At 42.0% G+C, this 25614-nt stretch overlaps 1 protein-coding gene across 5 annotated transcripts in view; it reads right to left on the bottom strand.

Moving 5' to 3' along the window:
* Window positions 1-25614, bottom strand: part of DNAI1 (dynein axonemal intermediate chain 1) — a 140761-nt gene that overhangs the window by 81479 nt on the left and 33668 nt on the right. For all 5 annotated transcript variants that reach the window (XM_064641392.1, XM_064641389.1, XM_064641391.1 and 2 more), the window contains exon 12: window positions 23667-23710. In XM_064641392.1, the coding sequence (XP_064497462.1) occupies window positions 23667-23710 (44 nt within the window). The remainder of the gene's footprint in view (window positions 1-23666; window positions 23711-25614) is intronic.

Here is a 25614-nt window from a genome sequence, read left to right as displayed (position 1 = left end):
TCTCCTACAAGGAAAGGCTGAGAGAGTTGGGATTGTTCCGCTGGGAGAAGTGAAGGCTCTGGGATGACCTAACTGTGGCCTTCCAGTACCTTAAGGGAACCTACAAGGAAGAACAGCAGAGACTTTTTACAAGGGTGTGCAGTGACAGGACAAGTGGGAATGGATTCAAACTGAAAGAGTGTAGGTTGAGATAAGATATTAGTAAGAAATTCTTTACTGTGTGGGTAATGAGGCCCTGGCACAGGTTGCCCAGAGAAGTTGTAGATGTCCCATCCCTGGAAGTGCTCAAGCCCAGGCTGGATGGGGCTCTGATCAACCTAGTCTAGAGGAAGGTGTTCCTATCCTTGGCAGGGGTGTTGGAACAAGACAATATTTAAGGTCTCTTACAGCCAAAACCATTCTATGATTTATCTTGTACGATAAAGGCACAAGACAAGCAATGGGGAGATTTGTATACCAGACCCTGCTTTGTCATGACCAGCCACTGTGTTCTCAGTCCTTTCTTCTCCATATTTCTCACTCTTTTGTATTTCATATCCTCTCTTCTGAGGATATACATCACTGATGAGTGAGGAAAAGGGTGTCTGATGCGAGTTATAAAAGTTCTGTATATCAATAATGTCAAAAGCAACACTCGTTGTTTTTGGGAATGCATTTCTGTTTTGACCCTCAGCTAGACAGACTAATAATCTCACATAACTCACTCCTATAGCTCCTCAGAAACCAGGGAGCAAAGGACACTTCCCAGCTCAAACACCCAGGAGGAAGCACTTGTCCCCACAGAGCACTCCGAACCCGGGAAGCTGGACAAGCGCTAATCCTCCCATTACACCCTGGGCAGTAGTTGGCTCAATCAGCTAAATTTTTGCTCCTGCCTTTCTTGTTTTCATTGACGGAAGCTCCAATTTTGACATTATTTCACTACATAATACTTCCCCTATCCCTCTCTTAACAAACTGGCATACTTGAGAGCATTCACAACGAACTAAACATTTAAGACTGCCATCAAGTGGCCAAGTGTGGGCTTCCAGGTGGCACGCATCGTTTAGCAATGCCCAGGATCATGCCACAAATGGACATCTACAAATTGCTGCCCTTGGATAATCACAGCAGCCTGCAAACAAGCCAGGTTGCCAGCATCTCAGTATTCCTGAGCAATGAGGCAGATGCACACTGCAGGAGATGCTTATGTATTCCGTAACTAAAGGACAGGGAAGTTTATGAATGTGCTATGGCCTTTTGGAAGCAGACAGATGATGCTTGATGAGATGGACATGTACAGCTCAGACATGGAGGAAACAATGAGAAATGATACAGCAGCTTTGAGAACATTTTTGAAGACATTTGGCAGAAGACCCAGATTTGATAGAGGAGCAAGGAAGAAGCAAAGTCACACACACAGGCCACCCTGAAGTCAATTTTGCACAGGCATCCACCATGAAAATTAACAGGAGCCATTACAGTTCTGACACCTGCCCCTAGCCCATTTGCAGCAGTGGTTAACTTCAAATGCTATGGGAAGTGTATAAAAACAGACCATTGATATTTCTTCTAGAGGACTGCCTAGGCCCCTGATAATTTGTGGTTAGGCATCTCCCAGGTCCCTAATGGACCTCTTCCCATTTCTCTGTGCAGTCAGCTAGTGAACATTAAATTTATACAGTATTTTTCAGCATTCTTCTTTATATATTCCTCAAGACTCTGGGATGCATCTCATGGAGTCCCATAGACTTACGTACATTCAGGTTCCCCAGGTGGTCATGAACTTGATCTTCTCTTACAGTGGGAAGCACTTTGCTCCCTCAGTCCCCATCCTGCTGTCCATACACTTGAGAAGTGAGGGAAGAGAAGTTGCCATTGAAGGCTGAGGTATACAGCAATCTTTTTGCTTCAGCCTTCTCCTCATCCATTGATACCAGTTTTCCAACATTGTTTATCAGGGGTTGCACAGTCTTTGACCCTCCTTTTCTGGTTAACACACCTATTCTGGTTAACACACCTTTTCTGGTTAACACACCTGTAGAAGCCCTTCCTTGTTATCCTTTGCACCCCTTGCCAGGTTCAGTTCCAGCTTCGCCTTGGCCTTCCTCACCCCCAGGAAGCCTGAATAACACCCATTCATAGTGTGTACTGCAATAAAGCAATAGCTTTCAGTCCTTTGATCAAATAATAAGGTCGGGGGGGAAAGGCAGTTATGGTAAAAGGAGAGAGAATCCTTCAGAGTGAAACTTCAAACAGCAACTAGCTGTTACTAGGGAATGGAACTGGTCCAAAAGGCTCACATAAAGCATCAAGTACCCATGCAAACTGTGGGCCAAATTTTGGCTTACACTTATATGTGATGGATAAAAGATGAAAAAGAAAGAAAATAATCACAGAATCACAGGATAGCTGAGAATGGAAGGCACCTCTGGAGAACATCAAGTCCAATCCCCTTTGCCTAAAGCAGGTTCAGTGAGAGCATGATGCCCAAGACTGTGCTGTCAGGTTTTTAATATCTCCAAGGGCATAGCTCCACGGCTGCTCAAACCTGTGGAAATACTGTTCCATTGCTCAACCACCCTCACTGTGAAGAAGTTCTGTCTTACTTTAAAGGAACTTTTATCTATCTCACCTCACGTCCATTGTTTTTGCTTTTCACTTGATACCACTGAGGAGAGTCTGTCTCTGCTTTTGTCATTCCCCTCCATCAGGTATTTATCTACAAAAGAAGAAATTCCACCTCTCTCTAGTGACAGCCAACTTCACATGTTCCCAGCTCTGATAAGCCGAATCAGACTCAAGCCAATGCATGGATTTGCTATGGGATTAAAGGGCAGTTTATCTCTCCATTATCTCCTGTCTCAACCAGCCAGGCTGCTGTTGGGCAATCAGTCTTCCCTCCAGCATCTCTGCAGCAGAGGAAGAAGCCTGGGACTGCATAGCATCTAGAAAGGATGTTCTGCTCCAGAGCATCAATCTCCTGTCACTTGTGAGCCAAGGTGGGTATCAGTATCAGCATCTTGAGTGATGGCTTCTCTTTTAAGAACTCACCAAAAACAAAAGAGCTGATACAACTGTCCCTCTATGAAGATCTCTTATGCAGTGGTGAAAAACACTTCATCAGGCACCACTTGATGGGAGAAGCTGGAGAATGCCAATGAATCCCAGCCAGCTCTCTCATGCCTGGAGGAATCTGATAGGAATAACTCAGGACAGAATGAGCTTGCAATAGCTCTTGGAGCAATACCTGCTGCCTTTCTTTTACTGCAGGTGACTCTTTTTCCAACAGCAGCAATTTGCTAAATTTCACCAATGTTCTAAATCCACCATGATAATGTTGAAAAATTAAAGATGTCTAGATTATCCAGTCCTACAAACAGAGTGAGCCTCAAATTCTTCACACAGGAAGGTTGTATTCTCCTTATCTTATAGCCAGGAAAACAGAAGTGAAAAGGATCAAACAACTCAAAGCTACTTAACTGATTCACCACTTTGATCCCTCACTTACACAGAGTTAAGCATCCCTGCATACTTTTTTTCCTACCTTCTCTAGCTGACTTCATCTCACAATATCCTAAAACTCACTTTTATCCTCTCTCCCTTATACTACAGCAAAGCGATATCCACATGAACCAAACATGCAAAATAATTAAAAAAAAAAACAAACCACACAAAATGTCCAGTTTTTCATACTGTTCTGATGTTAAAATTTTAAAAAAACTGCAAATTTGATCTGCACTTATTTTTCAATGGTCAGAATTTTCCAAATATTCCTGAAATAATCTTAACCTGAAGTGATCTATCTTATGACTCAGTGGAGGTTAGCATCCAGATATTTCTGGGTATATTCTGCAGTTTGGCAGCCTAGCAAATATTACCAAGCATGATGTGGAGAATTGAAAACCATGATTGAGTTCCCTACGCAGGGATCAGCAGAGGAAAACGTTACACTGTAGAATACGTGGGTTTCCTTTGCATCAGCGAGAAACCAAAGGTAAGCTTAGAATACTCTTAATGTCTCGCAAGTTTCAACTAATGAAAACATTAAATTAGATAGATTTCCCTCAGGTTTTTACTAATGCATTCTGTTGAAAAATGATTCTCACTCATCTCCAGAACAAAAGACAGAAAAGTCTTTGAAGAAAAAGTCTTTAATGGGGCCTTTTACAATTTCTTTGTACCGTTCTGCCCTAGGAATAATGACAAGCTATCTAACTTCAGGAGCTTATAAAGTAACTTACATATTGCTAGAATTAATGATGGAATGTGTTCAATGCAGATTTTTAAATTCTATGGCCAAAGGAGATAGTTGTGATGAATAAATCCTTTATTTGTTCCTATGCTTAATTACTTCCACCATTAAAAATTCAATTTATTTCCAACTTTCTGAGATCCCTGAATTCTACTTCCAGTTGCTAGATTATGTCCTAGATGAAAAAGTAAGATGAAAGAGTTTTGTTCTGTAAGATATCTCCTTCCTTTCCCTTCAAGTAACTAATGGACAGTAATCAAATCACTATTTAATCTTCTCCTTAATAAGCCAAGCTGAACTGTTTAAGAATTTCACTGTAAGGTAGTGTTTTCAAACATAAGTTATATTGTGGCTCATCTCTGAACATTTTTCAATTTTAACATCCACTTTGAAGACTGAACTATTAATAACTGGATACAACATTTCAGTGAAGCATCATACACAGAAGCAGCACCTTCTCCCTCCTCCTACTCTCTAATAGGTGAATGCATCCAGCATCCCATGCCAGACCTCCTTAGACACCTTTCTGCAACCACTCTTCCAGATTTAGCTGAAAGTTTTCTTTCTCAGAGTGTACCAAGATAGGAGAATATTTTCAAGTCCGGTTTCATGGCTGACACAAAACAATCCAACCATGGGTGGCTGATAAAAATGCTGATTTCTCTTTCCCTCTGCTGTTTTTTCTTCCCTGCTCTGTGTTCTCACCCCAGTGATCCTGTGCTTGCTGACCTGGCTGAAAAAAACAATCACTTTAAATGACATTGCCATCTTAGGATACTGATGGTGACATTACACGAATCAAACTATTTAGCAATTCCTAAAAAAAAGTTTAAGGAGGACCAGGTCTCTTAAGCCACTGGTGATCTAGCTCTCTGAGTGGATGCCAGTCAGCAAAGACAGCTGAGTTAGCTAGCTTCCTGCTCTTTGCATAGGATACTTGGGAAAAGTCAGGGACTCTCCAGAACAGAATCACAGTGCGATGGCACAAGCCTGGAGAAGCAGCACTCCAGGTTAAATAACCTATTTGAAAAAAAATGCCTCTAGAGTCACTGGCTGGAATAGAGCCTTCTATTTCTAGGGCCACTCTACAGGACGTGAAATAAACGCTGATCTGGGTACTTGCTGTCTTCTGTGAGTGCCTTACCTGTTTTATTTATCATTAAGAAGGAAAGCAGCACTGCCTGACCTCAGCTGGGAAGACACAGACTCTCAAGGCAGAAAAGAACTCAGACATGACAGCAATGAAGAACATGTAAGTAACTAAAACAGGCAGGCAGAGATCCTGCCCACTCTGCAATCTCAGGTCACCCTGAAGGAGCTGTCACATCCTCTGGCTCTGAAGTCAGTCTAAACAACAAACAGATAACTGCAGCTTCAGGATGGAAGGGAAGGGCAACTAGAAATTAGCTCTTCTGGGAGAAGTGCAATACAGGTTACCTAACCCACAAGTATTTCTACCTTTACCCTTCTTGCAAGCTATGTTTGGCCCAGGGAAGGGTTGGATCTTCTCATTGGTTTTCTTATATTTTGTAATAGCAAGATGCCACAGCTGGAACAGAAAGGGCTTCAAATGAACAGTAGAAAGCTGACCTCTGGTGTTGGGAACAGGGATACTGATAGAAGACAGCGAGAAAGGCAAGCTCCTGTGCTCCAGAGCACTGCTTCACAGTCTCTATAACTCTCCAATAAGATTCATTGCTTCAGACAAATAAATAAAAACAGCCGATGAATGAAAGCAACATGTAGCAACAGGCTACAGTGCTTGGCAGGAGTATTGCTGTTTTCATTTTTGTGATTTCATATCAGTTCTTTCTCCACAAAGTATCTAATCAACTGATGCTGTATAGCAGAAAATTAATGGTTTCCTTCAGAGAGCCGCCTCATGGTGCCAGAGAGTACGATGGGATTGTTTGTAAATATTTGATTAGAAAAAGCAAGTAAAATTTGTATGAACACATGCAAGAATTAGTACTGTGCCACTATCCAATAGGGATATTTACGGTACAGAGGGGATGCCAGCCAACATTAACACATGTGGTACTATACCAAACACCTTCACTGGTCACTCTGCCCATACAAAGTCAGCATTCCCAGAGTAGACATCTGTATTGACAGGAGCTATCACAGTTTCCAGGGGATACACTGGGTATTCTCTTCTGCTCCATCTTTACACAGCACACAAAAGGGAGAATGCTGGAGCATCCTCAGAGTTTTTGTGCAAGTCCTCAGCCCTCTCTTTGCCAGTCAAAACAGGGGACAGCACTTGAAGTAGGAAAGAGCTCTGCTTCCTTGGTACTCAGTGTCCTTCAAAAATGCCCCAACAAGGACCAAAATATAAGACCGGTCATTAACCCATGGATGGTCCTCTGTGGATGTTTTCATGCAATAGAACCCTATTTTGAAGAGGTGTTCCCTTGCAAGAGTCTCTCTCCAAAAAGAGGTACACCAGTAGGGCATAGCCTATGATGAGCTTCAAGGTCCTCTGCATGTACATCCACACAAGGAACTAAAATATCCCTGCAGCACCATCATTGGAAAGGGGATTCTTCTCCAGGAAGGATGTGTCCTTTCTTGCCCACCTGACTGAAGTGGGAAATCCCTCATCTGGCTTCCAGCCCAAGTTCTGTTCCTTTACTTGCAAATTTCAGTTTTGGAGATTTAGCAAACCCTCCAGCAAGGGGTGTCAGGTGCACCTGTGCAGGATTTCTCCAGCAAGTGAGTCTGACAATGCTGAGACAAGCTGCTTAAGAGGAGATAAGAGCCCCATCCTCTTGGGATTTAAGACACTGGTCTTAAAAATGCCACACATTTTTCAGAAGCTGTTAGGCAGAATTAAGTCTCTTCTGATACAGAGAATTAGAGGCCCACTCCAGCATGACTTTATATAATTCTTTAAATTTGTACTTGTTGTATGAAACCAAACCTGCAACAGCCAAAGATCAAAACCAAATGCATGAGCTAATTAAAAGTTTCTTTCGACAAACAAGGAAAAACATTATGTTGTGATTCAGAAGACAGACATCATCAAATACCTTCCCAGTGAAAACAGTGGACTGATTCTAAACTTGTTTATGTGAACAGAAATTAGATATAACTTTATAGCCAGACACCCTGGTAAATCTGACCATGAAATCAGAATACAGTCTGGCAGCATTTTAATTGCCTGATTGATCTGTCCTACCCAACATCGAAAATACCAGTAAGATGTGGTAATCATCCCAACTGGCACAAAGCTTTCATTGCCCAGGTATCTCAGTCATTACATGTGGTTTTCAGAATTCCTGACATGCAGCTGTTTGCCCAAACTGACAATTTATTTTTCCACTTCATCTGGAAGTCACAATCTGCCCTTTCTCTTAACTAATTCTGCAGTTATGTGAATAAATGTGCTAAGTAAAAGACAAAATTCATGATTAATAGTGCAAATAGCATTCAGTGAGGCTTGGAGAAAGTTTACGATTCAAGAAATCATAGAATTCAAATTGGGAAAACAATAGCTTATAAAAATGTGAATCAGCTGGTGGTCAGCACAGAACACAATGCCAACTGACTGTCATTTGTAAATTAATTGAGATTTCCTTTTGGTGGCATCTATCTTGAAAGTTCAATTGAATTAATTTATACACTGTAGCACAACTCAAGAAACAAAATTGCAGTCTTAGTATTCAGGCTGGGACTAAGTGTTGTCAGCTGTAATACCATATGCAAGAAATGATAAGAATTTGTTTCAAAGAGGAAAAGGAAATTGCAATTTTCAGAGCATGCTGTGAAGTCTGGAAGGATTAGAGGCTGTCAGAGATCCTGCAGTACAAGAGGCATATAAGAAGAAGCCTTTTAAGCATGGGTGATCCCACTGGGGCTTGAGGTTTGGTTGAAAATCTTGAAAACCCGTTTGCAAATCTGAAAATGTATTCCAAACTTGCCTTTGCAAAACTTAATTTGTTTTTCTCAGTGGGAATGCAGATTTGGAAAATTACATTAAAAATCATAAATAGCTCAGCCACAACAACAATTTAATCTAATTACAAACCAACTAAAGGGCTTTAAAGGAAGCAAATGAGCAAGGAGCATCAAACTAGCAAAGCTGGAGCAGACCTGTGACTTACCAGGGATTTCCTATTATATTCCAGGGATCAGGGAGGACCTGCAAGCTGGTCTCTCAAGATACAAGAAATGCAGAAGTTGCAAGTCACAAGATTTGCATAAACACAAACACATTGGGATTTTTTTTCTAAGTCCATTTATTTGGGAATGACTGCCTCTATCTTCATGAGGGGACACCGCTCAGAGAGTTGTACAAGGCAACCTATAGGAGCCACAATGGGGCAGCCAGTTTCCTGAAATCAGGAGTGCTGCAAGAACAGGAAGGGTTTTTTTGAAGCCTCAGCTTTATTATTTAAACACAAGATCTGCTTCTGCTCTGTTTCAGAACAAAACACTGCTAGCCCTCGTGGCAATAAAGGTTGGTTTTAAAACACTAAAAAGGAAGTACAGAGGGCAAGTAAAAAGAAGTCAAGTCTTTTAATTTGTAATAATCTGATGACGCCTTGCAGCCTTTGAATTATTGGACTTGGCAATACTATGCCACACCCAGGGAAAAATTTCCTAACTTCCAAATGAAATTTAACTATTTCCTGAAATATGAACTCTCAATGCTTACTAGTATTACCTAGTTAGAGTTCTTGTTTTCTTGACTTTCATACATCAAAAAACTCTCTGCTGAGACATCATAAATCCTTCTGTTGCATCCCAAACAATTTTAAACATATTACTTTTATCACAGACAAAAATATATGTATTTCATCACTCCCTGTGTCCTTAAATTCTGTCTCACAGACTGCTTTAGTAATCTAGCTTATTTTGCTTTAAGGGCATCTGTCAAAAGAAACAATTATTAGCTAATACACTTGTTAAGTTGCTACATACAAATGCAGAGATATTTTGCCTATAGTGGTTTGTAACAAAAATTATTTACATACATGGCCTTGCTTTTCAGAGTGGCTATAGAATGCAGTGTAGCAAGGGGCAGATCAAGTAATAGAGACAAGTTACACAGGAAATTTTGCATGCTTTATGATACATGTTCTTATTGAAAGTTTTTTGTACTATAACATGATTCTGAGGTTTAACTGACAGTGATGCTGCTCAAGCTGATTCATATAGCAGTGGTGTACAACTTACGTTCTCTATATAGATCCCTCTACAGTGCCCAGTACTACTAAGTTAAGAAATAAAGCAAATTAAGTAGAAGTTGAGCTAATACCTAGCCCATCTGGCCAGTGTGGTACTGACACTGCTAGTAATATCTGTACAGAATGTTTGATAATAAGCTCTGCAAACCTCACATATAGTGATTTATCTTTTCCACATCTAAGTTAGAGGAGACAGATAATTTCATCTCAGTGCACAGACACAGAAGTATTGTAGCAATATAAGGTAATGTAACCCAAACAAGCTGATTGGAGTGGTATGTTTGAGGGTATGTTAGCATTACATCTGAAAGACATAAAAATTTATTTCAAGCTGGTATATCCAATACATCTCAGCCACATGGCCACATGCACATTAAAAATTCCTGCAGCAAATTCCACATTGCAGGATAGAAACTATGATGTTTTCTATAGCAACGCCCTCAACACACAAAACCACAGAATCACAAAACGGGTCAGGTTGGAAGGCACTACAGTGGCTCGTCTGGTCCAACCTCTCTGCTCAAGCAGGGTTATCCCAGAGCACATGGCACAGGATTGCAGCCAACTGTTCTTAGGTATCCCCAGTGAGGGAGACTCCACACCCTCTCTGGGACAGAGTTGGTCACCTGCTCAGGAAAGAATCTCTTCCTCGCGTTCAGGTGGAACTTCCTGTGCATCAGTTCCCGCCCATTGCCTCATGTCCTATTGCTCAGCACCACCAAGAAGAGCCCAGCTCTGTCCTCTGACACCTCCCTTCAGATACTTACAGACATGAATGATGTCCCCTCTCAGTCGTCTCTGCTCCAGGATGAACACACCCAACTCTCTAAACCTTTCCTCATCAGAGGGATGCTCTAGTCCCTTAATTCTCTTCATAGCCCTCTGCTGGGTCTGCTCCAGGAGCTCTATGTCTTTCTTGTGCTGAGGAGCCCAGAACTGGACAGAGCACTCCAGATGTGACCAGATGAGGTCAGGCCAAGTAGATGGGTAGGATCACCTCCTGCAACCTGCTGGCAGTGCTCTTCCTAATGCACCCCAGGACACTACTGCCCTCCTGGGCTCCCAGGGCACACTGCTGGCTCAGGGACAACTTGTAGTCCACCAGGACCCCACCTCCTTCTCTGCTGAGCCACTTCCCAGCAGGTCGGCCCCCAGTCTCTGCATGGCCTTATTCCTCTCCAAGTGCAGGACCTGCACTTGCCTTTGCTGAAATTCATATGGTTCCTCTCTGTCCCTCTCTCTACCCTATTCGGGTCCTTCTGAAGGGCTGCACAGTTCCCTGGAGTACTGGCCGCTCCTCCCAGCTTTGTGTCATCACCAAACTTGCTGAGGAGGCCTCTGCACCTTCCTCCAAGTCAGTGACGAATAACATAAACAGTCCTGGGCCCAGTATTGAACCCTGGGGGACATCACTAATAAAAGGCCTCCAACTATAGCCTGTGCCACCAATTTTGACCGTCTAGGATCTGCTGTTCAGACAGTTCTCAATCCACCTCATTGTCCTCTCATCCAGCCCACACTTCCTGAGTTTGCCTATGAGGATGTTGCGAGAAACAGTGTCAAAAGCCTTGTTGAAGTCAAGACAATATCCACTCCTCTCCCCTCATCCATCCAGGTAGCTGTTTCATCATAGAAGGCAATCAGGTTGGTCAAACATGATGACCCTTTAGTGAATCTGTGCTGACTACTCCTGACCATCCTCTTGTCATCCATGTGGATAGAGATGGCCTCCAGATTGAGGCACTCCATCACCTTTCTGGGGACTGAGGTGAGGCTGACCAGCCAACAGTTCCCTGGGTCCTCCATCTTGCCCTTTCTGAAAACTGAGATGATATTTGCTTTCTTCCAGTCCTCAGGTACCCCTCCTGGCTGCCACGACCTTCAAAGATGATCATGAGCAGCCTCACTATGGTGTCTGCCAGTTCCCTCAGCAGTTTTGGATGCATCCCATCAGGGCCCATGGATTTGTGGATGTCAAGTTTGCCTAGGCATTCTCTGACCCAATCCTCCTTGACCAAAGGAACACTTCTTTAGCCTGGTCTTCTGGGTCAGAGATTCCTGAGGGCTGGTCTTGTCAGTGAAGAGCAGTGCAAAGAGGGCATTCAGTAACTCTTCTTTCCCTGCATCTTCTCTTACAAGGGTCCCCCCTCCATCTAGTAATGAGCCCACATTATCCTTTGTTTTACTTTTGCTATTGCTGCAGTTGAAGAAGACTTTTTGTTGACCTTGACATCCTTGGCTAGATTTAATTCCAGATGGTCCTTGGCCTTCCTTGTCTCATTTCTACTTACTCTGATAATGTCTCTATATTCGTTCCAAGTGGCCAGACCCTGCTCCCATCTCCTGTGTGTTTCCTGCTTGCATAGGAGTAATGACAAGAGTCTTGAGTAATGACAGGTCTCTTGCCCCCTTTGCCTGATTTCTTGCTCATAAGGGTACATTGTTCTTAAGCCTGGAAGAAGCAATCCTTGAATATCAACCAACTCTCTCAGAACCCTCTACCCTGTAGAACCAGTTTCCATGGGATTCTTCAAAGAAGATCCCTGAAATCCCCATCTTTTACTCCAAGGGAACTGCTTGCCAAATTACAGCCTCCACACAGGGATTCACCATTGAAGTGCCTCCTTAGCTTAAAAGACTCTGAATGCAACTGAAAAATGCCAATCACCCAATTGTATCTAAGCCTCCAACAGTAAACTTTTAAAAAACCATAACAGAATTCTGTACAAATTAGTTGTAGGATCGTTGTGTTTTTCAACAGCAGCACTTCACTACTGAGGCTGCATTCCTGCAGTCACAATAGATTAACAATAGCTCTATCTTCTTAACAAGGATTTTAAAACTTTTGAGCTTTAATAGCTGATTAACCACAGGAAAGTATGCATTAGCTAATAAATAAGCCTTACAGAGTCAGTGGTGTTCCTTATCTGTGTGGCTGATTTCACAACCACATCAGCCACATCTCAGAAACAGAGGAAGTGGAAAAACATCTCAAGGTCACTGGATCCAGAGCCTTCCCCTAGGATGCAACCAGAGCAAATCCACAGCATACCAAATTCTCCCTTAAACTAATACACGTGCCTGCACAAGCCTTACACATCTCTTATGCCTCCTGGCATTCATCAGCTCTGATACACTTACAGAGCACTATGGAGGCCAAACAAATCAATTCATTTAGTCTTCCTTTGCAGGGACACTCTGGAATTCCTCCGAAGAAAGCGACAAATAAATCTGGACCATTGTAAGGTGAAAGGAATTTTAAAAACACCTATCCTTTATGAATCTACCCATGCTACCGAACCTCATCCTCAAAGCCTACTGCAAAAAGAGTTAAATCAAGGCTGGATTGCTACTATTATCTCTCAGACAGAAGTCAAAGCACTCAGATTAGGAAATCTGCTTTGTACCCTGTATCAAGGTTTTAACTATGAAACATAAAGCAAACAGAAGAAAACCAAGGCCTTTAAAGTACAAGGTAAAATGGAAAAATAATTAAGTATCTGGCATGAGTAAATACACTACAGCTAAGTAATGCTGCCTTGTGTTTTATCCAGATCTTACTCTGCTATTTATCGACCTAAACATTGGATAATTGGGGAAACAGGATGTGTGTCAGGGTTGGTTGCAGGAATCACTGGCTGCTCCCTAAACGATGGGGAGCTGATATTCCAGCACAATAACACAGCTAGTGGTAGAGGGGCTCAGGGGGCAGCCAGGGCTCGTCTCACTGCTCTTGAGAAGAGATGCTGGTGAAGAAGGTCAGGGCCACCAGAGCCTTAGGGTGTGGCAAATTTTTTACTACTTAGACTAGAGTGTGAGAAGTAGAGCTGATTTCAGGAATCAAACTCTTTTGCTACAGAAAAGTCAAGCTATGGTGATAATGTAACCATAGTATTTGGAGAGAATGCAAAATACAAAACCAAACAGTGTTTACCTCATAGAACACAGGCATAAGAACATCTGTATGTCAGAAAATGAATCTTTAAAGTAGAGTAAAAATTTATGCTATTGAGAAAGAGTGTGCAGAGCTGCTTTGCCTGTCCTCAATATCTGTTGACCATCTTCTCCTGCTGAGTCAAGGGGTCTCTCAGTATGGACTGGCTAGAAAGACTTTTAGCAGATTTTCATCACCAGACCACTGCCTTGACATTGATGACAAAGTGAGTTAACCTACCTATGCTTAGTTTCTGTTGTGCAAATGCTAAAAAAAGAATTCCCACAGTAATTCAAATGTAGCTATTTCCAGGGACAAAGCTGAGAAAAGGAAGGTGTCAGACTAGTTTTATCGAACAGGTAAGACTATGGCACAGAAATGTTTAGTCTCCTGAGGACAAAAGTGCACTAATCAAACCAACTGGGCTGCACAGAGAGGTAAGTGGATGGAAGTTAATGGCCTGCAATGCATTGGAGACACAACAGGATGGCTGAGCAGCTCCTTTGATCCCCAGGCTCTAGAAAACTGTTAATATTTTTTTTTCCCCAAACATATCAACAGAGCTCTTTACTATTTCATGCTTAACAAAATGCTACAGCAAAAGATGATGTTGTGAGTTGGTGGAAAATTACATGAATTAAAAGGTTAAGCCTGGGAAAAACTAGTCAAAGCTTACAGAATTTATACTGAAAATCAGTAATTAAGTCTCCAACTGAAATTAAGCTTTCATATGATTCACTTAATTTATTACACTTACTAGGTTATATTCACTAACAGAGTTGACAGTATAATAGGTCCTGTCGGTTTTACACTCCTTGTATATGTGGTAAGAGATATTTGGTATCTGGAAAACAGATTTTAAAGTGTGATTTTCATTGTAATTACGTTTAATTGACCACAATGAGTTATCTCAATATACCGGATGTATGATGGCTTAAATTTCTAACACTGATTCCACTGGGGAGGTTTTTCAAAGACTGTCAGAGCATGAAGGAGGATATAGATGTTTTTGCAAATGAACTTTAAAAGCCTCCAACATGAGACAGGGCAGAAAGAAGACCTAAAAATGTTAGAAGAATAAATAAATCAGACTCCTGAAGAATGTAAAATACCAAGAATACAAGATTTTTCTACATTAAATCTTGCTTTAAATGAAGAAATCATGTTTGCAACCAAACAAAACTTAAGAAACAAATATCGTGTCTTTAAAATTTTCACATTTTAAAATTTCCAGAAGGTGGTAATTTACCACATGCCAAAATTAATTGGTCTCAATTGCCCATCTGCTATTAAAAGCCACACATTGTCTGGTCTGATTCATGTAGCTCCAGCTTTTCTTTGATCTTGTTACATCATTTGTCTGGCAGATTAAAGATCCCTTTGTTACATGATCTGCTTTCCCAGTACAGGGAGTTAACAGACCACAATCCAACTACCTAATAAGCTTTTCTTCGACAAGCTGAACAAACTAAATTCCTTAAATTTGCTTCCCAGGTCAGTCATCCTGCTCTTACGTCGTTCTTACATTCTTTTTTGAACTCTTCGCAGTTTGTCACCCTTCCCCTTGGCATGTCACCAGTGATGATCATGCCTTTCCAGGGCAGTCATTTCAGCACTAAATTAAAAACTGCTTTAAAAAGTTCTTTTGGCCTCTCAGTTCCTTTGCAGCCCTCCTTCTCTACAGAGACAAGGAACTCTGGTCCAGTCCAGTACTGAGTTTTCTTTACAAGACTTTTTTTAAATCATTCCTCCCCAAAATGGGGCTTCCCCTTGAACGGCTGCATGGCTTCAATTTCTTTTCGAATTCTTCTCTGTAACACAGAGTGATGCCTTCTACTCTGCTACAAAGGGATCTAAATTGCTCTTTGATCTGATTGTTCCATTTCTTGTCACCTCCCAGATATTTGCCTCATCAAAACATTTTATCAGAACTGATTTCATGGATATAATAATAGATTAGCATTAGACCTAGTTATTAATGACTTTTGATATGCTTGCCTCAAAGGAATCTGATTGCTACATTTTATTTCCTATTTTATTCCCCAGCAGCCTCTTTTAATTAAAACAGTGTAGTAATGGAAAATTCCTTACAGCTATTAAAAAATCACATAGCACAAACAGCACTCGAATTAGTACAGAGCAAGTCCAAGTCCTCCAGGGTGTTCCATTTTGATTGTGGAGATACTCAGCGCTCATAAAAATGTTCTACAGCAATTCACAAATAAGACATATTCCCATTAGATTCTCCTCTGTGCTTATTCTGTTGATGCTTGTTTTCTGTATTGTAACATCCCCTTACAGTAATAATTTAAATTTTAAAATATAATCAATTAAAATCACTGGCAACTAAGCAATCATTATGTTTTACTGATTGCCTTCTTTTTTTTTCCTCAACATTATTTCAATACTGATATCTAAGTATCACTAACTCTTGTACCAACTACCATAATAACTGGCATCACCAGCATTCATAAAAGGTGACAGTCTTTCAATTTACAGTACAAAATCAAAATGTCAATAAAAAATACATTCAGAGCTAAAAGGAAACAGTCAGCCACCATGCTGGTACAATGCCGTTCTCAAACTTCTTATCAAAACAGGAGAGTGAGCCTCGTGCGTCTTTTACCATTGAAGATGTGTTTAATTTAATCTACTTGCATGCTGGGCACATGACTCTGAATGGACATGGAGATATTTTCCCGAAGCTGGGATCTATCATAGCATTTTAGTGCTTTATAAAAATGTATGCCAAACAGCAAGCTGAACCCAGACTGTAATATGAACTTCTCTTTGAGGTGTGTGGGCCACATTAATATCTATCAGCCTTTTGTAGTATTTGACCCAGAAAACTTCAGTCAGAAAAGGCTGGAACTTGCTGCTGGACTTGGTCTATCACACAGCCCATTACGCAACTGGGGACCTGTCAGACCACTCCTCTCCAGAGCAATTCCCTCACATGAACTGTATGTGCACATAGCCTTATACAAGACAAGGAATTTCATCTAAGCAATACAAAATGCTTTTACTCTGTCTGACAAGGTCTTCAATCTCTATTCCCAATATAAAAATAAACTCATGTAGGTTAGAGAAAGATTAGCAGGGATTTCTGCTCCCAGAAATCTTCTCTGCCTGTTCTGGGAACATAATTTAAATACATAAACATCTCAGAAGAGACTTTCTGTGATCTGGTTCAAAGATCTGAATTTGTTATGCAGTATTCAATCCACTTAGGGCTTTTACTTAAAGCTCTTTGGTCACTCATCAGAAAATACCAAATTTAACAGCAGCTTGTTATGTAAATCCATTCCAGACTATCTTCCCGCATCACAACCTCTAAATCTACCGCTGCAGAGAAGAAAATTACCCACAAACACCTGGCACATTTTGTAACACTGAGACTCCTTAAGCCTGCAGTCTCTACTGTTAAATCAAAGTTTTCAGTCTTTTAAGGTTCTCCTTCTCAAACGTACACTTCTGCCCTTGTTGCAAGGATTGCTTGTCATCTATAAGAGCTATGCTGTCAACAGTGACAGGAATTATAGTGCTTGCAATCATCATTAGGTGGACTAAGCTTAGACCTCAAAGCCATGTTTTAAATAAAGTACTATCTTGCATGGAGATGGACTAATAACTCCCTGAAATTATTTTCAGCTCTATTTTTTATGACTTTCTAACGTGTCTGTGAGTTTCAGAGATCTGAGCTCCCTAAATATACTTCTGTACAAAATGTCCAGCACACAGACAGACAATTACATCATGCAATGGGCGAACACCTGGCTGATGGGTAGAGCACCAAGGGTTGTAGTGAATGGGGTCACTCAGGCTGGCAACCTGCCACTAGTGGAGTTCTGCAGCGCTCCATCTTAAGCCCAGTTCTCTTCAATGTCTTCAAAAATAGCTTGGACACAGGACTGGAAGGTACACAAAGAAAGTTTGCCCACAATACTAACTGGGAGAAGCTGATGTCTCTCCTGAAGGCAGGGAGGCCCTGTAGAGAGACTTTGAAAAATTACAGGGCTGAGCAACCACCAACGATATGCAGTTTCACAAGGTCAAGTGCTGGATTCTGCACCTGGGATGGGGCAACTCCAAATGTTCATACAGACTGGGGAATGAGATGCTGGAAAGCAGTGCTGTGGAAAGGGACCTGGGGGTCCTGGTTGACAGCAAGTTGACTCTGAGTCAGCAGTGCCCTGGCAGCCAGGAGGGCCCACTGTGTCCTGGCAGGCATCAGGCAAAGCATCACCAGCTGGGTGAGGAGGGGATTGTCCTGCTCTGCTCTGCCCTGGGGTGGCCTCACCTTGAATATTGTGGCAGTTTTGGGCACTACAATGTAAGAAACATATTGAGCTATTCGAGAGCATCCAAAGGAGGGTAACGAAGATGGTCTAGAGGGGATGCTGTATGAGGAGTGGCTGAGGTCACTTGGTTTGTTCAATCTGTAGAAGAAAAGACCGAGGGGAGACCTCACTGCAGTTACAACTTGAGGCAAAGAGGAGGGACAGGCACTGATCTCTTCTCTGTGGTGATCAGTGGTAGAACCTGAGCAAATGGCTTGAAAGTGTGTCAGGGGAGGTTTAGGTTGGATATTAGGAAAAGGTTCCTCACCCAGAGGATGGTTGGACATCAAAATAGGCTCCCCAGGGAGGTGGTCACAGCACCAAGCCTGACAGAGTTCAAGAAGCGTTTGGACAATGCTCTCAGGCACATGGTGTGATTTGTGATTGTTGGGGTGTCCCGTGTAGGGCCAGGAGTTGGACTTCTATGATCCTTGTGGGTTGCTTCCAACTCAGGACATTCTCTGATTCTATGATTCTAAATTGTTAGTTCCATAATTTGACTGAGGTGTCATAGAAAACTTGAAGGATTTATTTACATTTCAAGAGCAGCTAACAAGTAGTTAACATGAAATACTGATCACAGGCCTAATCTGTGTGCAGTGAGATTCTTTCATTGTGAGGACCCCAGTCCTGTTGAGTTATCTCACTTTGGATCCCTAGGCCTAAGGAGAGGGTAAATGTCTTGTCAAAACTGCCATCCCTCCTGTGAGGATGACTGATGAAATAACTGTGCTAATAAAAACATAAATGTATTCATTCAGCATTCAGTTAGGTACATAATAAGATTTTATTTTAAAACTTAGATGACATGGAATTAGCAGACCACATACTAGCTGGATTAAAACCTGTTTTGCTGCCAGAGCCTAAACTTCATCTGTTTGAGGCACTAGTATGTGTGATCCCTTGGGAAAATGGTCTTGGAGCTAAAGGAGCAAATGAAAGTTGGGGGACATTTTAAAGACACTTTTCTTAGGGCTCAAGAGCTCTCAATCCTGATGTTCAAGAAGCTGAGCAGGGGAGGTAGGAGGTCAGCTTGGCTAAGTCAGGACCTCTTAGCCAAACTAAAACACAAACCCAAAATACACAGGCAGTGGAGGCAGGGATGTACATTTCAATGAGATTACAGGGAGATTGCAAGGAGGGGATCAGGAAGGCCAAGGCACAGCTGGTGCTGAATGTGGTTAGTGATATAACAAATAACAAGAAGGGTTTCTTTGAGTACATAGGACAACAAAGGAAAGTAGCTTGTAGCTCCCCGATGAGTAAAATGGGAAACCTGGCTACAGCTGACTGGGAAAAACTGAGGTAATAAACAACTTTTTTGCTTTGGTCTTCACCAGCAAGTGCTTTAGCCATGCCATCTAATTCAAAGAATTAGAATCCAAAGACAGGTATTTGTAGAAGGAAATACTGCTCATAATAGGAGAAGATCGGGTTTGAGACCATCTAAGAAGCCTGAAGGTGCAGAAGGCCATGGGACCTGAAGAGATGCATTCATTCAGTACAAACTAAAGTCCAAGGCAGCAAAATGGTACCACCATCTGCATTGCTGATGTGTTTATCTCCATGCCTTCAGCAGCAGAGTGCAGGCCACTGATCCAGACTCATACAGACTGGAAAAAGGTGAGAGTCCAGAACACTTGCAGTACATTGATGACAACATTGTGTGGGGCAATACAGCAGAGGAAGTTTTTGAGAAAGGAGAGAAGATAGAATCCAGATGCCCCAGAAGGCTGGATTTGCCATAAAGCAAAGTAAGGTCAAGGGACATGCCCAGGAAATTCGGTTTTTACAAGTAAAATGGCAAGGTGGACGTCATCAGATTCCAATGGACGTGATCAACAAAATAGCAGCTATGTTCCCACCAACCAGCAAGAGGGAAACACAGGCTTTCCTACATGCTGTGGATTTTTGGAGGATGCATATCCCAGAATACAGTCAGACTGTAAGCCCTCTCTATCAAGTGACCCAGGAGAAGAATTATTTCAAGCAGGGTCCTGAACAACAACAAGCTTTTGAACAAATTAAACAGGAGAATGATCACACAGTAGCCCTTGGGCCAGTCAGGACAAGATGTGAAAAATGTGCTCTACACCACAGCCAAGGAGAATGTTCCTTCGTGGAATGTCTGGCAAAAAGTACCTGGGGAGACTCGAGGATGGCCCCTGGCATTCTGGAGTTGGGAATACAAAGGAGGCCTATTAAACCTCATCTGAAAAAGAGATATTGGCAGCTCATGAAGGGGTTTGAGCTGCTTCAGAAGTGATTGGCACCAAAGCACAGCTCCTCCTGGCACCTCAACTACCAGTGCTGGGCTGCAGGTTCAAAGACTCCCTTCCACACATCATGCCACTATATAGAGTAAGTGGATTGCTCTGATAACACAGGATAGGAAATCCAGTCACCCAGGGATCTTGGAAATCATCACCAACAGGCCCCAAGGCAAAAATTTTGCACTATTATCATCATCAGAGGAGAAGAAGGTGACATGTGCTGAGAAGGCCCCACCACATAATCAGCTACCTGAAAATGAAAGGTGACATGCTCTCTTCACTGATGGTTCCTGATGTATCACAGGGATACATCAAAAATGGAAAGGTGCTGTATGGAGTCCTATGTGACAAGTCACAGAAGCTACTGAGGCACCAAGTGGATCAAGTCAGGTCTGGGCTGCTGAGATGTGGTAAAGACATCACTGCCCAGGCAGAGAAGCTGGCTGTAGAACTTCATCATGTAGCTGCACACATACTCAAGAGTCAGATGCTTCCAACCCAAACCACTGTATGATTCTGTGATTCCTTACTTGTGTCTCTCAAATTCATATTTGGCAGACAAATATTTTGCTAGAAAACAAAGTATATGGCCTAGTAGAAGTCCTTGGGGATTGAAACAGTCTGTACACAAACATAAGTGGTGTAATATGCAGCTGATCTTAATTTTTATTAAATCTTCTGAGTGGTGGATTGAGAATTCACTACTAATTATTTTTCTGCTATTTGCTTTCTAGACAGAGGGAATTGAGGCTTCTTGTTGAAAAAGAGGAGGGAAAAAAATGGCATATTTCCATATGTATTCTCTCAGTCCCTGCAGGATGACTTTTCCCCTTTATGAGTGAGCTAGTTTAGTTACCAGTCCTTTGCTTGATTCTGATCTCTAAATAAAGTGCCTGATTCTGCAAATGCCTATGAAGTACAGAGGTGAACAGAAAGATGCAGTACCTTGCTGTAAAAGCCTCTTGGCTCAGTTTCCCCTCTCCCTGTTCCCTCTGAAGCAGCCTGAGGCTGTCCTGTTTGGGAATATCTTTATTACAGTGACTGACCATCCATCAGCCTCAATCAGTGGAGGCTGAAAATAAAAAACTATCCATGTTCATTGGGCAGTGAATTTGAGAAATGGGAAAATACAAGACTGCCCAGTAAGTACACCCACCCAGCCTGTGTTTACCTGTCTGTATGTTGTAGGACAGTGCAATAAGAGCTGTTCCATGATCTGTGTTCCACCGCGACTCCTCAGCTTCAGGACATCTATTAAATGCCAGTTCATCTCTGTGAAAGCTCTGGTCTGGACATGACACCAATTTAGTTTGGTCATAGAGTTGTAGCAACTCTTACTTTGGATGCAGTCACACCAGTGTAAAGACCCTGTGCCAGCACTGCTCATGCTGATGTTATGCAAGACAGCTAGAACGGTCTACATATCTTTACATGGTTTACTTCTGTCTACATGAAGCAGTATTTCAGACTAGGCACTAAGACGAATTCAGTAGATACTTTTCCCAAATACCCCAGATTGCCAGTGCTTTGTGTGTGACTGTACTCTTCACACATCCTTGTGGGTGGCAAGTTACATCCATTAAATCCAAAGAAACTGTAGGATAAAATACATTGGCCATACAGACACTGTTTTTCCCTACTCAACTCGTGCTGACAGTTGGTGCTGCACATAAAAAGCCAACTCTGAGGGTTGTCAGGGGCACACTTGCCTTTGGAACATGAACTGAGGTGATTGCAAAGACCTGAGCTTGTATTCGTAGTGTTCTCATCAGCAAGGCAGAACACAAGCCCAACACCCACCACAGCCTCTTTGAACCCTGCACTGTAGGTTGTCAGTCTAGCCAGAAACCCAGCAATCTCATTTATGCAAAAACAAAAACAGAAAGACAGCTCCTCCTGATGGGAATAAAAATTAATTCCAGTCAAGCAGCATAAACCCTGAATTGCAAATTACGATGACAATATTTCCTTGTTCAGAAGAGCCTATCTCATGCCAAAGAAACACCGTTAGCATCAGAAATCCCATCCTAATAAATCACTGGTGAAAACTGCAGAAATAGGACACAAAAGAAAGGAAGAGGCTAGGGCCCTTTTTATAAATAACTCGCCACTCTGGAGTGAAATTGACACACAGTAAATAAGGGACCTTTTGTTTCAAAAAGTATACTTTGGGCAGTAGGACAAATGTGTTACTTGTATCTTGGCAGTGTTCCCAAATGCCTGCACAAAAGACTGGTGATGTAATTATGGCCACAGCAGACCCAAAGAGATGCCAGCTCCTGTGCAACTCCACGACTTTTTCCTCTGGCCTGGATTTATCTCACCTCACTTGAGTCATCTGAGGGACAGACATCTAGGCTTGGTGCTCCGCCTAGGTCAATTGTGAGGAGAGATCAGCCCTTCCAGAGGGCCACTTAGCTCCTCCCTTGAACATCAGGATGGATGCCCTCTGGATGTGCTGATCTCCCACTGCTGAGGAAAGCATAGACTCAGATTCTTAGCTGTTAGTTGGCTACAGCTGGCTGAGAGGATCTGTGCCCTCTGTCCACTATAAAATGGAATAAGAAGTCTTCTGGATCTCTTGTTCACTTAGATACAAAGCCACTGACTCTGTGCCTTTGGCACAGTGGACCCTGGCAGAACTAACAAATAAGCACACATGACTGTCCTGCTTAGTGTAAGAAGTTAGAACACCTGCCTGAACAGGCTAAAGAGAGGGAGGTTACCCGCCCTGAGCTCGTGCCTCTCCTCTGGCAGCTGGTTGGCAGGGCAGTGGGAAGGCACTGCCCATTTCCTACACTCTCTGAGCGCAGGCATGTGAGCACAAGAAGGGTTTGCTGTGCTGTACAAGGCAAGCACTACCCTTGGAGCTTCTCACCATGCTTTCTTTTGCAAAAACTGAGATCTGCTCTTTACAGTAGATGCTGCCTGCTGAATTAAAGAGTGTCAGGCCAATTTAGGCTTCTTGGCCAACTAACAGGAACATTTCCAGAGCTCTGATGGATTGAAAGTGAAGAGGAAAATGTAATTTTAAAAGGAAAATGAAATGCTGCAATATTGCAACCAGAGCACAATCCTTACTAGTATAAATGAAGACAACCCATCTGGTTCCACTGTCAGAGCACAGAGAAACATAAGAATGAATACACATTTGGGACCATACCAAAGGTCCCTGTAGCTAAGTACCTTATATTAAAATAATACTGAGTAGTAACAGTTTCAATACTGTGAGAACCTCAGCAAATACAGGTCTGTCCCCTTGTAGGTACTCATAGCTTCCAGCAACTCATAACTATCAACTTACTGAATCAGATGGTTTATCCTTCCAACAGCAAGCTGCCCCTCCATGAATTGACCTAAACGCTTTTGAAACCATATGTATCTCTGTCCTCCAGATTACAAAGGAAGGAAGAAAAGTTAAAAAAATTTCCTTATGTGTCATATTATCCTGTTTTAAATTTGTTTTAGTCCTCCAATAACTGCTGTCTATGCCTATGTATTTCTGAATGTTTATATTATGGAATGGAAAGGCCTAATCCCTGTACTGAGTTAAATCTCAATTTACTGCTTTGAAATCAGATGACTCCTTGCTATGAGATGCAATTCATGCCCCAGAGGATTATCTGAATTGATCTCAGTCCACTTTTTTAATATTTTAAATATCTCAATGATTCTTTTGAATTTATTACTTACAAGAGCCATACCCCACTGCAAATAGGTCCTTGTACTTTGGATTCCTGTAATGAGAAGATATATATATATATAAGATTGCATTTATTATTAACCATGTAGATCCACAGAAACACACAGTGTTTCACACATTAACTTCAGAGTCCTTTCTCACAGGACTGTACACAGTTTGAGGGCTTTACCCTTTCACCACATACACTAGTAAAGTTTGCATAGAAGTAATTCTTCCAAACTCAAGATGTATAAAAAAGCAGAACATTAGAAAACCAAGACAGTAGATGAAAAGGATAAAAGGGGCTTAGACAGACATGATGTCAATCTCTAGCACTTCTTGGCTTATCCATTTCATAATCATGGGAAGTTTACTTTTAAAAATGAGGTCTTTGAGGAAAGAAAAAAGGCAGGAATATGTTGGTTTCCATCCTTCAAGGGCAAGAATAAAGGCATTTCCAAATCAATAAACTCACTTTCCCTATCTGTCATTAAATAATGAGAGATGCTTCAAGAGACAGTTATCAGTTCATGAATTCATGATCATTCCCACAGATCAGGAAGGAAAATTTCCTTCTCATCCAGCTGGTTAACAGTGTATGTGCTGTGCCAAATGCTGACCATGAGTTATTAGGCATCTACTGTGTCTTCCGAAGTCCCTTTGTTTAAAAAACATCTGCCTTCTCTACAACCTCTACTGTGTGTGGACAGTGACTGTAGGTAGGTTTTCCATGGGATAAAGATCAGAACTGTTGCAGTCCCTGAGCTCACACAGCACAACCAGTGGGTAACAATTCTGTGAAACAAATGTATGTGAAAATTACCTAATGAGTGTTTTCACTGGCCTGCTATTATGGATTGATAAAATAAACCACTTATTTTTTCATTTCTCTTTTTTCATTGGGCTAATACCTAGGCATCCTAATGCTCTTGCTCTTTCCACTAAATGCACCACCACTGCTAAAAATGTGAGAATAAAAATTAAATTAGAAAAGCTTATTACATAAAGCAATTTGGAGTCATTCTTCCAATTTCAAGGCCATCTTTCTGTTATCATTTCCTGGAGACAAGAACAACAGCAGTACAAACTACCTATTAAAGATGCCTTTTCTCCCAGTTTTGCTTCCAATTTTAGTGTTACTTTGTAATTCTCACACAACTGCATGCTTGATACTTTATTATGTAATACTACAGTGGTTTGAAAGGCTCTGTCTCTTCATATATCCTCCTTAGCAGGGCACAAATGTGCTCACACTATCCTACAAACAAGTCATAGGAGGCCTAGCTGCAGGGCAGCACAAGGCAGGAGTTAACTAGGTATGTCTTATGCTCAGTGCATGAACCAAGACAGTGCTGAGGAGGATGAAGCACATTAAAAAGTGAATGGACTTATTTAGGTTCGTGATGAGTGTTTTTTTCACAGTAATAAGCATAGCGATAATATCTCAGAAGAAAAGAGAGTTGATTTCCAAGTATCAGCAATCACTTTTGGACTGACCAGGAATAACCATGCAGAAGTGGACTGCAGGGCAAACACCTATTGCACTGAACTGTGCAAGATTCCAATACACAAATAACACTGTTGTCTGGAGGGAAAGCTGTATGAAGACTGGCTGAGGTCACTTGGTCTGTTCAGCCTGGAAAAGCGGAGAGCGAGGGGAGACCTCACTGCAGTTTCCTCGTGAGGGGAAGAAGAGAGTCAGGCACTGATCTCTTCTCTGTGGTGACCAGTGATAGGACTGAGCAAATGGCCTGAAGTTGTTTCAGGGCAGGTTTAGTTTGAATATTAGTTCTTCACCTAGAGGGTAGTTGGGCACTGGAACAGGCTCCCCAGGGCAGTGGTCACAGCACAGAGTTCAAAAAGCTTTTGACAATGCTCTCAGGCATGTGGTGTGACTCTTGGGGCTGGTCTGTGCAGGGACAGGAGCTGGATTTGATTTGTGGGTCGCTTCCAGCTCAG

This window comes from Pseudopipra pipra, chromosome Z (assembly GCF_036250125.1).
Source record: "Pseudopipra pipra isolate bDixPip1 chromosome Z, bDixPip1.hap1, whole genome shotgun sequence".
NCBI lineage: Eukaryota > Metazoa > Chordata > Aves > Passeriformes > Pipridae > Pseudopipra > Pseudopipra pipra.
This window is presented reverse-complemented; position numbering and strand designations above follow the sequence as displayed.